General features: G+C 43.5%; 1 protein-coding gene across 1 annotated transcript in view; it reads left to right on the forward strand.

Moving 5' to 3' along the window:
- Positions 1-446: 446 nt before the first annotated feature.
- LOC124553968 (E3 ubiquitin-protein ligase mind-bomb-like) overlaps positions 447-12,208 on the forward strand; it is a 40,706-nt gene continuing 28,944 nt past the window's right edge. The window contains exon 1 of the mRNA XM_047127993.1: positions 447-1,313. Coding sequence (XP_046983949.1) covers positions 748-1,313 — 566 coding nt within the window. The 5' untranslated portion in view covers positions 447-747. The remainder of the gene's footprint in view (positions 1,314-12,208) is intronic.

Below are 12,208 nucleotides of genomic sequence, written 5' to 3' on the forward strand. Positions count from 1 at the left end.
GTCCATGATACATTTGGCCTTACTGACTTAACTTCACAACGAGCCCGCTTCTCCTATCAGTGACGGCTTTACAACGTGTTGGTGTTAAGAGAACAGTTTCCTGTATTGTGGCTGTCTGACATCAGTAACAAAATGATAGCACGCCTCAGCTAACTGGAAGAGACAATTCTCTACGAATTGCTAAGAGTTCACCAGTTGACGGTTTGGTGTTGTCTTGCTGGAATCTGTCGGAAATGTCAGAGGATTCGGTCTGGGTGCCACAACTACCCCGTAGCAGTGTTTGCCATTAAGTCACCCCCAACTCTTGTAGCAGATTGTCTGTCCACTGCGTGAGGCAGCTCCTACAAGACTTGCAGAAATAGCTGTTAAAAGCAGAGCAATGCACATACCAAGTGTCAAGTCATTCTTTCTGTAAATAACTAGAGAGATTGAGACAGTTACTATCTCCATTTAGAAACACATCGTGATTGAACAACCCTACTCTATAGAAAGAAGTTGGGGGAATGAGGTCTGCACCCCTTCTGAAGACACGTTGTCCAAAATCAGGGTGCTGCAACGGTATGGGAAATCTCGAAAGCTGTGCTGTTGGAAGAGTTTTACGCAGACAGGATATCGTGACATTGTAATGGATCACTGGTGGACAACATTCACCAGCTGTTGTTGTACAGGTCTGCACGTGCGTCGTACAAGTGTGGAGGGTGCCGTGTAAGGTGGGCTCGGTGGCGCCGTGTTTCAGGACCTTCCGCCATGTCGGCAGCTGCTGAGGTTCAGAGGACGGCGGCCGTGGACCTGGGCGCCCTGCTGGACGCGGGCGACGGCGCGGTCGTCACGCTGGTGGCGGGAGAGACGCGGCTGGCGGCGCACCGCGCGGTCCTGGCCGCCAGGAGCCCCGTGTTCCGAGCCATGTTCCAGCACGACACGCTGGAGGCCAGCTGCGGCGAGGTCAGAATTACAGACGTGGAGGGCCCTGTGCTGAGGCAGCTACTGTCTTACATGTACACCCTGCAGGCACCCCACACGACCGACACTGCCCCGGAGCTGTTGACGGCAGCCGACAAATACGGCCTGTCCGCCCTGAAGGCCGCCTGCGAACAGCAGGTGGCGGCGCAGCTGGAGGTGGAGACGGCGGCGGCTGCAGCTGTGCTGGCGGTGAGGCACTCGTGCCCCAGCCTAACTGCGGCCGCCATCCACTTCATAAGGTCTCAAACACACAAAGTAATGGCGACGCAGGGCTGGGCAGATGCTATGCGTAGCTGCCCTGAGCATCTGATTGAAGTCAGTCGGCTGCTCAGTGAACCACCAGCAGAAGCCAGGTGAGCCCAGGGCAAGACGTTATTCTGTGTTTACCAATAATGTGTGTGTGTGTGTGTGTGTGTGTTTCTAACAGTACAATATTTGTGATTGTCTCTCCTTATAGCTCACAATGCTGTCATTGTCCTGTCATGAATGGTTTATCAAAGCTCCATATTCAGCCCTTTTTGTTAGCAGTTATGTTAAGTAAACAAATCATAGAGGGGATAATTTCAGTGTTGAAGAAATCCGTCCTCATTTGATTAGTTCTCTTATAAAGCATGTGTAGAGCCCATTCATCTAGATTTTGGCATCAAGCCTTTGAACAAGAGATCCTTTGATAGTGCACCTAGCAAGTGAGAGTGCCGCTGTGGGCACAAAACGGACACAGTGACGGGTGCAGTTTGTAGCCGACCAGATGAATGCTCGTGCTGTGATGTGGGGCAGCTTTACTAAAAGTAGCCATCAGCTGTCCGGTGCCACTGCTGCAGTTGACAGTATGATAGCTCCAACTGGCATCGTGCTGCATAATGAGGAGTTGAAGACTATTATGTATGTTGCACAGCACCAGAAAGATTTTAGCATTCTGCGACACGTCGAGGAGGACAGCAACGTATTCAGTTTCGCATTTCTCTTGTACCCGTGTGGCAGATACTGACCTACCCTACCTTCTAGGCGTAGTAAACATACTACTGTCGCAACACGAGTGCCACACTGACGCCTCGCAGCGTGCATTCAGCGGCCGAGGCGGCTCTCACAGCCAGACCTGGGCACAGGTTGATCGTGAAAGCTGCGACTGCCAGCTGCTGCGCGAACATCCCGTGAGGTACTGACTTAGGTGACGGCCTTGGAACAGTACTGACGTTCGCGTTAAAGGTCTGTCCCACAAGCATAGAATGGCTACTCAGAAGTGCGATGTGTCAGTCGGGGTAATCGAGATCTGGTGTCACCGTCTGTGCCACAGTGAGCGTCCGACACAGTATAGGACAGTACGGCAGTAATTGGCTTCCATTTCCTCAGTATATGTCTGCAATAGGCCAGCAACTTCAGTACAAAACTTACTTTGCTACCCTCAAACAGTAAAGTGGTGGTATGACTTAAAAGGCACACCACATTAAATATGCCAGGCTCCAGAGAGTAGCATATGGTTGTGTGTGCAGTAAACAACATGGTCTAAGCACAGGGGCTCCCCAGACACTCCGTGACCAAACAACAAACCGCGCTGCTGCTGCGGTCGCAGGTTCGAATCTTGCCTCGGGCGTGGATGTGTGTGATGTCCTTCGGTTAGTTGGGTTCAAGTAGTTCTAAGTCTAGGGGACTGATGACCTCAGATGTTCAGTCCCATACTGCTGAGAGTCACTTGAACCAAACAACAAAAGAATAATGCAGTAAACAAGACAACATGGTCGCACACAATGCTGGGCCTTCCAGCCACATTTCCTTCTCCCCCCTGTTCAGCCAGTGCCTGGAATATGTGCTGCATGTTCCCCTTACAAACATGCAGGAACGGTGTGTACTTTTACATCACTTGAGTGCATGCTGCAGGAGCGTGTGCCAAATGTATGTCCTGTCTTGCTTGAAATCGTCTCTGGCATTACCAGAGGCCACTCAGTGAATCCCACCATGTTTTCCTCTACTAGGGTACAGCAGATTTCATTTCCTAACCCATCTGTTGGAGTCTGATACATCTCCTACAACGTCAATATTGATAAGATATTTTTGCTACTCATCCGCATTAACTTACATTTCTCTACATTCGTAGGAAGCTGCTGTACATGTCCCCCCCAATCAGTTTTCTGACTAGCACCTGCATCCTACGTGCTCAGTTATTTTCTGGCTGTTTTTCAATCTGTGTCTTCCTCTACAGTGTTTGCTCTGTTTAGCTCTCTAGCACAATGGAAGTTTTAATAGATGTCCTATCATCCTATCCCTTGCTCTTATCAATATTTTCCATATATTCCTTTCCTTGCCTATTCTGTGGAGAGATCATCTCATTTATGCTTTACCTGTCCAACTAATTTTAAACGTTCTTTGTAGCACCACAACTCAAATGCTTCCATTCTTCTCTTTCCCAGTTTTCCCATAGTTCATGTCTCACTACTTTAAAATGTTGTGCTCCAAACGAACAATTCCACCAATTTCTTCCTCACATTAACGCCAGTGTTTGATGCTAGTAGACTTCTCTCGACCAGAAATGCCATTTTACCTGTGGTACTCTGTTTTTTGATGTACTCCTTGCTTCCTCTGTTGGCGGTTATTTTGCTGCGTAGGTAGCAGGACTTCTTAATTTAATTTACTTTGTGGTCATCAATCCTGATGTCAAGTTCATCGCTGTTCTCATTTTTGCTACTTCTCACTAACTTTGTCTCCCTTTGATTTAATCTCAATCCATATTCCGTATTCATTAGCCTGTTCATTCCATTCAGCATGCTGTGTAATTCTTCCTAACATTCACTGAGGATAGTTATGTCATCAGTGGATCTTATCATTGATATCATTTCATGTTGAGTTTCAATTAGACTCTTGAACCTTTCATTTATCACCGTCATTGCTTCTTTGGTGTATAGAGTGAACAGTAGGGGAAAACGACTGTGTCCCTGTCTTCCACACTTTTAATCCGAGCACTCTGTCCTTGGTCTTCCAGTCTCATTGTTCCCTCTTGGCTCTTGTACATATTGAATGTTGTGTGTCTTCTTACAGCTTACCCTTAATTTTCTGAGAGTTTCGTACATCTTTGACAAGTTATCACTGTTGAACGCATTTTCCAGGTTGACAGATCCTATGAACGTGCTTTGATGTTTCTTCAGTTGTGCTTCCATTATCAACAGCGACATCAGAACTGCCTCTAGTGCTTCTACCTTTCCTAAAGTCAAATCAATTGACACTTAACACGACTTCAATTTTCTTTTCCATTCTTCTGTATATTATTCTTGTCAGCAACTTGGATGCATAAGCTGTTAAGCTGCTGATGTGATAATTATCACACTAGTCAACTGTTGCAATCTTTAGAATTGTCTGGATAATCTTTTTCTGAAAGTCAGTTGGTATATTGCCAGACTCACATTCTACACACTAATGTGAATAGTTACTTTGTTACCACTTCTCCCAATCATTTTAGAAAATCTTACGGAATGTTGTATCTCCCTTTTGCCTTATTTGATATTAAATTTTCTGAAGCTCTTTTAAATTCTGATTCTAATACTAGACCACATATCTTCTCCATATCGACTCCTGTTTCTCCTTCTGTTACGACAGCCAAGTCTTCCCCATCATACAGGAATTTCGTACTAACTGCTCTCTTCTGTGCATTTAACAGTCTGTCTTAATGTTACCTTCTGTGCTCTTAATTTCACCAAAGTTTGTTCGGCTTTTCTGTATGTTGAGTGCTCCCAACAGATTTCTTCTCTTCTTTGTGGTCGTATTGCCTTAGCTTCTGTGCACTTCCTATTTCTCATTTTTAAGTGACTTGTTCATCTGTATTTCTGAATTCCCTGAGCATTTATGTACTTCCTTCATTCATCAACTGAAGTATTTCTTCTGTTGCCCACGGTTTCTTTGCAATTACCTGCTTTCTACCTTTCCAGCGTCTGTGATTATTTGGAGAGATCTCCATTCCTCTTCAACTATGCTACCTCCTGAGCTGTTCATTATGGTAGTATCTATAACCACAGAGACTCTTCATCCCTTAGTACTACTATATCCCACTTTTTTGCACACCAATTCTTCCTGACTGTATCTTATACTTCAGCCTACTCATCACTACTAAATTGTGATCTGCATCCGTATCTGCTTCTGGGTAAACCTAACAGTCCAGTATCCGATTTGTGAATCTCTGCCTGAAGATGCTATGTAACTGAAATCTTCGCATATCTCGCATCCTTTTCCAAGTGTACCCTCTCCTCCTCTTCTGAGTCTTGAAGAGAGTATTTGCTATTGCTAGCTGAAATTTTTTATACATCTCAACTAGTCTCTCTTCTCTTTCATTCCTAGTACCAAGTCTATCTTCTCCTGTAACCCTTTCTTCTACTGTTACCCCTACAACTGCATTCCCCCCACTTTTAGATTTTCATCTCCCTTTACATACTGGATTAAGTGTTCAATACCATCATAGTTTTTCTACATCTTCATTGTCAACTTGTCATGTCGGCTTGTATACCTGAACTCTCGTTGTCTGTGCTGGTGTTGGTTTCCTCTTAATTCTGTTCAGATGAACCCTGTCACCGAACTGTTGACAGTAGCTCACCGTCTGCCCTACCTTCCTATTCATAATGAATCCTACTCCTGTTCCGCCATTTTCTGCTGCTGTTGATATTACCCTACTCTCGTCTGGCCAGAAGTCCTTGCCTTATTTCCATTTCACTTCAGTGACCACCACCGTATCCAAATCGAGCTTTAGCATTTCCCTTTTGTTATTGTCTGGCTTTCCTATTGCATTCAAACTCCTTACGTTCCACGCCTCGACTCGTATAATGTCATCCTTTCGTTGGTCATTCAATCTTTTTCTCGTGGTCATGTCACTTCTGGCAGTCTCCCCCAGGTATCCAAATAGGCACTAAGGTACGCGTCATATATCTTGGTGGCCGAGTTTAGGTTCGTTCTGCGCATTTGACGTAACAAATCACAGTCAGCCAATGAACAGAGAACGACGTTGCCAGATCTCGACTGCAGTGCAGAGCACGGACGAGTGTCTTCAATTTTAGAAACGTTCAGTTATAAATGAAGTAATTGAACAAAAGCAATGTCTTGATAGCAGACTTTCTTTTATAGAAAGTTTGGAAAAAGCATTCTTTACACCAATTGCTTCATATTCTATTAATTAATTAAACCAAACAAACAATAAGCCTCCTAATTCAGGCGATAGCAAGGAAAGGTGTTTGTATCAGTCTCACGAACCGCTTTTTCGCAATAAAGAACAGCGGTAATTGTTTATTTCCTATTGTACTTCGACGCAACGTGAGTAATTCATAGTCATCCCAACAGTGTTTGTCGGTATTTTGCAGATGTATAGAGTGCTCCACGAGATGCGAGAAATGAGTAGCTGCGTTGGCGTAATGGTTCAGATGTTGGGCTGCTAATCGGAAGATTCTGAGTTCAAGGCTTGTTGCATACTTAATATTTCATTTATTTAAAAACAATAGCGAAGTGTCTTACTTAATGAATTTTATTCGTTTGAATGTAATGTTTTGAAATTTCCTGTGCTTCATTATAATCATAATAAGTTTTCAGTTTTTGTAATTTTCTCATCCAATATTTTGTTTCACAGCAATTAAAAACAACGAAAAGGCACACATACAATATTCATGTTATCCGTTTTGTTTGTATATCGCCTCTTCCGCAGTCGCTGTTTTACTATTCATATTGAGATATATTCTTTTGCGGCAGTATTAAAAGTATTATTTAGAGCAGAATTTCGGCTCGTACGTTGCCGAGCTATTTGATTGTCTGACGGAATTCTTTGCTTCGCTGCTTTGGCAACATCATATTCAATGGTTTCGTCGACTGATCTATGTTTTGGCAAGTATTTGCTGTCCGTTGTGACAAAAACAAAATGTTTGCGCACTGTGCCTCACTGGCAATATATTTTAGTTTTATGTTTTATTACGTCCAAAATTCAGTTTTGTGTACTTCGCCAACTTCGTTTTAATCAGAACGTTTTAGAAAAAAGCGAAATGACTCTGGTATAAAGAAAGTTTTGTTACAGTTGCTAAAGATAGAATATTTCCCAATTTATAAACACTGTTTATGTTATAAAGGGTGTTCATTTTATGGGGACATTGAAATCTCTTGAAAACGACACACAGAGCCAAAAGAAATCCTAATGAAAATTAGTTCCTCCCGGAAGGGGACATCCAATTATAACAAATTTGACTACAAATTCGTCGAATTTGGTATCATTGGATGTCCCCCTCTGAGACAAAAAAAATTTAGTTATAAATTTGTTTGATCCAATGTGTAGATTTGCCGATATTTCAATGTCTTCAATTAAAATGAACACTGTATAGTTGGAACCATGAACGACTGCGGTCGATTTAAGGCTCGTTCTACGCACCTGACGTCACACATCCGCTGACAGCCAATGAGTGTTCAGTAGTTTTCTGAACGGTCTGCTGGGAATGTCTTGGCGAGTGCGAGTGTTAAATGTGATTGGTGAATTTTTATCGCATTTGTTGCAAGTTGTCATGGCTGATAATGGTGGTAAGCGACAAACTCTCCATAAACAGGCGAGGGACATAATTTACCGGATTCACGCTTTTTTCAAGCGCGAAGCAGAAAATGGTGGACCTATCACGGATGTCGCCAGATCTCAGGAACGCACTGCAGAAGCGACAGGCATTAGCTTGAGAACCGTTCAGCGGATTGCCAATGAAGGAAAGTTATCTACGGAGACCTGTGGAAGCCCACTTTTCAGATCGCCAGGGAAATATCGCACTCGTGAGAGGACTGTAACTAATTTAGATAATTTCGACAAAGATGTTCTAAGACGAGAAGTGCTCAACATGTACAACACAGGCGAATTTCCTACTGTAAAAGAAATCACTGTGAAAATGCGTGAAACCATAAATTTTAAAGGTAGCATGACTTCAATGAATAGAATACTTAAAAACATTGGATTCAAATATGTACATACCAATGACGGAAGAAAGTTTTTAATGGAACGTAGTGATATCGCTGCTTCAAGGGCACAGTTTTTAAGACGTATTATTGAAGTAAGAAAATCCAGGAATAAGAACATTTTTTTCTTGGACGAAACATGGGTGAACCAAAATCACACAAGGAAAGTGTGTTGGAAAATGAGTGATGGTTCGGGTGGGTTTAAAGTACCAGTTGGTAAAGGTGGACGAATAATTGTGCTTCACGCTGGTTCTGCTTCTGGATTCATTCCAGAAAGCAAATTAGTGTTCCGGGCAGAAAAGAGAAATTCAGGGGATTATTATTCCGAAATGAACTCTGAGACATTTAAATTGTGGTTTAGGAATCAGTTTCTCCCTTACTTGCCTGCAAACTCGGTGATTGTAATGGACAATGCGAGTTATCACTGTTGTTGTTAAGACACCCACAACAAGTACAAAAAAAGCCGATATCATGTTATGGCTTGCAAGTAAAAATATTCCACATACTGCCAACCAAACTCGTGCTGAAATGTTGAATCTTGTAGTGCTTCATAAGCCTCGCACAAAAGTTTATGAAATCGATTGTATTGCACAGGAACATGGACACACAGTTTTGCGTTTGCCACCGTACCATTGCCAATACAATCCGATAGAGTTAATTTGGGCACAAGTGAAAGGGTATGTCGCAGAACGAAACGTGACATTTAAAATTGCCGATACAGAAAGGCTTCTGCACGAAGCACTTGACAGAATTACTCCTTCAGCATGGGCTGAATGTGTTCGGCATGCACAAAGGCTACAGGGGGAGGACATGGACAGGGAAATTGTAATTGACAATCTGCTTGAACCCATCGTCATAACTCTCAAGACCTGATGATTCGGACTGTGACACTGACTACAGCGATGCAGAAGACTATCGCAGCGATTGACAACAATGAAGGGTAAGGCACATACACAATAATACTCATGTTCTCTTTCTTGTTTTTGTTCCACAGTTGCAATTTTACCAATGGTATTGAAATATATTCCTCTTCTGCAACTGTAATAAGCGTCTTATTTAGACCAGACGCGTTTTTCTCTTTTGAAGCATCTTCATTGGACAGCATTTTGTCTCCTCCATTGCCAAGTCACCTTTCGTAGTTTTGTGCTGAGGTAACACAATATTCAACGTTTGTGTCGGCCGATCAGTGTTTTAGCAAATAAATGCTTTTTGTGTGTGTGTCACACACAAAAATTATATTTGACGTAGCTCAGAGCACTGATACACAGTATATTCAAGTCCTAATGTTTTTGTAAGTCCACAGTTTTGTTTAACGTATTTTGTGTACTTCCTTTTGATTGATTGAAGTGCTTTAAAATAAAGTCAAACGCTCCCGGTGTAAATAAAACTTTTATTACAGTCGCGAAAGACGGAATATTTCTCAATATTACATACGACACCAATCTGATACTTAAATTAAATGAGATGTTGTTATACAGTAAATTTTATATGAAATTTAGGTATCTTGGCCACATTTCATTCTCAACATTGTGGTAACTACAATCGAACATACGGAAAGTATACGCTATGAACTTTACCTCTGCAAACTCTTCAAAATTTCGTGCAATGGTTTACTACATTTAATGCTGCAATATAACTGCGTTGAAAATCGAAACAAAATTAAGTCATTTATGGAGGGAAGGTATCAGTCAAGAAGATGTGTCAAAATCAAATTTTTGGGCCAAATAGTTTTTGTGAAATCGAATGATAAGTGTGTCAAAGCAGTCGGAACACTATGTGTCTGCACAGGCGAGCAGTGCAGTGGTTACAAAATCGCGCACGGCGTGGAATGCAGGGAGCACGTCTCTGTAGCAGCGAAAGGTTTAGTGCAGCCGTGGTGGCTTTACTTCATAAACTGCGCGCTCCCCCCTAAATGTAAGTTTGAGAACTACACTGCTACGGCGCTGCTTCTCTTGGCGCGTACAACTGGCAACGCTGCAATCTCCCGCGTCTGGGCGGGCATGCGCGAGCCGCCAAGATAAATGAATTGAACTATAGTCAGGAATCTCTTGCCAAGATCATGATGATACTTTTGTCAGTTACCGGCCACATGTCCTGCTGATACTTTGTGTCTAATGCAGTAGTTTTCATTGTCTTCTGCATCCTCATGCCTTTGATCATTGCTGATTCATCTGCCTTAAGTGGAAGCTTCCAAACCCAATGGCAAGAGTGTCCTGAACCTGTCTGCCCCTCCACCCACTTTTGACAAAGCTGTTGACTGAGTAATGGTGACATCTTAAGCTGGAAGTCTTCGGCTGCCAACGCTGACAATTTTTATTCAAAATGAACCCAGCACAGAGGACGTTTTTGATTGCTAATTAAAGACTATATTCCTAGACCTTGAGCTCCAAAGAGCAGGGTATGATTTCCAGTCTGATACCCCCAGGGGGCTCACGATTCTTCCGTGAGTATGTGCGTGGTGAGCACGGGGTGCCAAGCTAGTGCAGTCTTTCTTCTTTCCAGGGCTGCATTTCCTTGCCCTTCCCCTCATTTCCTCTCCTTGCTCCTTTGCCCTCTCCTCTCCCTCTCTTGGTGTCCTTGCTTATGTTGGCCCCACTATCCTCCTGGTTATGTTGGTTTTGTAATTTGGCTTTGTTGCGTAATCACCTCATCCTTTTGGCATTCCCTGGTACCCCTCTGGGGATTGGCCTCCATTACTAAATTTCTATTGCGTCGTGTGAGCCATTTGGGTAAGAGCACCTTACCTAGTGTCTCCAACGTTTGCCCTCCTAGTTCATTCAACCTGTTCTTTCACGTCGTCTGATGCTAGGGTGCATAGCCTGCTCGGTAGCCAGCCCGTGTGGTGGGGTCGCTAGTACCCTTTTGGTCGAGCCCCCTGAACACACAGGGATCACACACCTGCAGTGGTTGCTTGTCGTCATGGAGCATTGGATCTCACGGCAGTGGCTGCCGTGCCAGACGGCCCTTGCTGTGGCTGGGTGGTGCACGTGAGGAGAGCCCCTGATTGGAGTGGGTGGTATCAGGGCGGACACTGAATACGGATCCAGAACTCAGGCCATTCTTTTGCGGCCGTCTCTCCCCGTGGAACTGATTCTTTTAGTGCTGCTTCTCCTGCCCCTTCAGCCTTCCCTCCCGTGGCTACGCCCTTGGAGGAGGGTTGCCCACCGGCAAGTAGCGAAACCTTTTCGCCGCTATCTGGTTTGCACCAGGACTGACGTGGATACCTTCAGCAATGCCAAACCTTTTTTTGTGGATCACATTGAAGACAAGTTTGGCGAAGTGGACTCCCTGAGCAAGATGTGGTCGGGTTCGTTGCTGATCAAAACTGCTTCAGCTGCCCAGTCTGCGGCCCTTCGTGCCTGTAACCATCTTGGCACAATTCCTGTGTCCATTACCTCCGCCCCCACCAGTCTCTAAATATGGTTCAAGGTGTGATTTTTCACAGGGACTTCATCCCTCAAACTGATGAGGAACTTCGGAACAATCTTGAACGGCGGGGTGTTCATTTTGTTCGGCATGTTCTCTCTGATTCATATGCTTCATATTAAGTCTTTTTCTTTTTGGAGTTTCTTGAATGTGTTACACTACTGGTAACTCGACAATTTATAAACATTGTTCGTGAAACAATATTGCCTATCCTGTGTAATCCATTTTTTCTTCTAGCGGTAGCCTGTACTGGAATCTTCTGTCTGTTTTGTTCAGCTTAATTTAACATGAAAATTTATGTTTGAGGAAGAAGTAGATCACCTCTGCTATCAAGAGACATTACATGCATATATGGTTCTGTCTGCTTTAGTCAGAAGCAAATTTTGAAACAACTCTTTTGTAAGTTTTACAGTATAGCTGTTGTAATTCCTGGCCATCATCTCCTTCACTCCCTCAGGCGTGTTAGTTATCCACTGTTAATCTAAGTGGCAGTTTATCAAACAACTCCTGTGTATCTGTGACAAGCTTCATGTGTTTTTCATTGTACGAGGGTCGTTCAATAAGTAATGCCTTAAATTTTAAAAAATGCCGTTAATATACATAGACAAAAGTCCTTTTTGGTGCCTCCTATTTCATGTTTTTTGTGTGCGATTGCAGTTTCGAACTGTTTTGGCAGATGGCAGATCAGTAGTACAGCGTCAAAATGGCATCTGCATATGAGTTCCACTACAAGCAGCATGCTGTTATTGAGTTTTTGTGCGCAAGAAGAGAAACCGTGGTGAACATCCATAAACGTTTGTGTGCAGTGCGTGGCAATGCTGCAGTTGATAGCACAGTTGGGCAACGGGTAGTGAAAGTTGCACGCTCTGGAAATGCAGAA

Source organism: Schistocerca americana, chromosome 11, assembly GCF_021461395.2.
Source record: "Schistocerca americana isolate TAMUIC-IGC-003095 chromosome 11, iqSchAmer2.1, whole genome shotgun sequence".
Taxonomy (NCBI): Eukaryota; Metazoa; Arthropoda; class Insecta; order Orthoptera; family Acrididae; genus Schistocerca; species Schistocerca americana.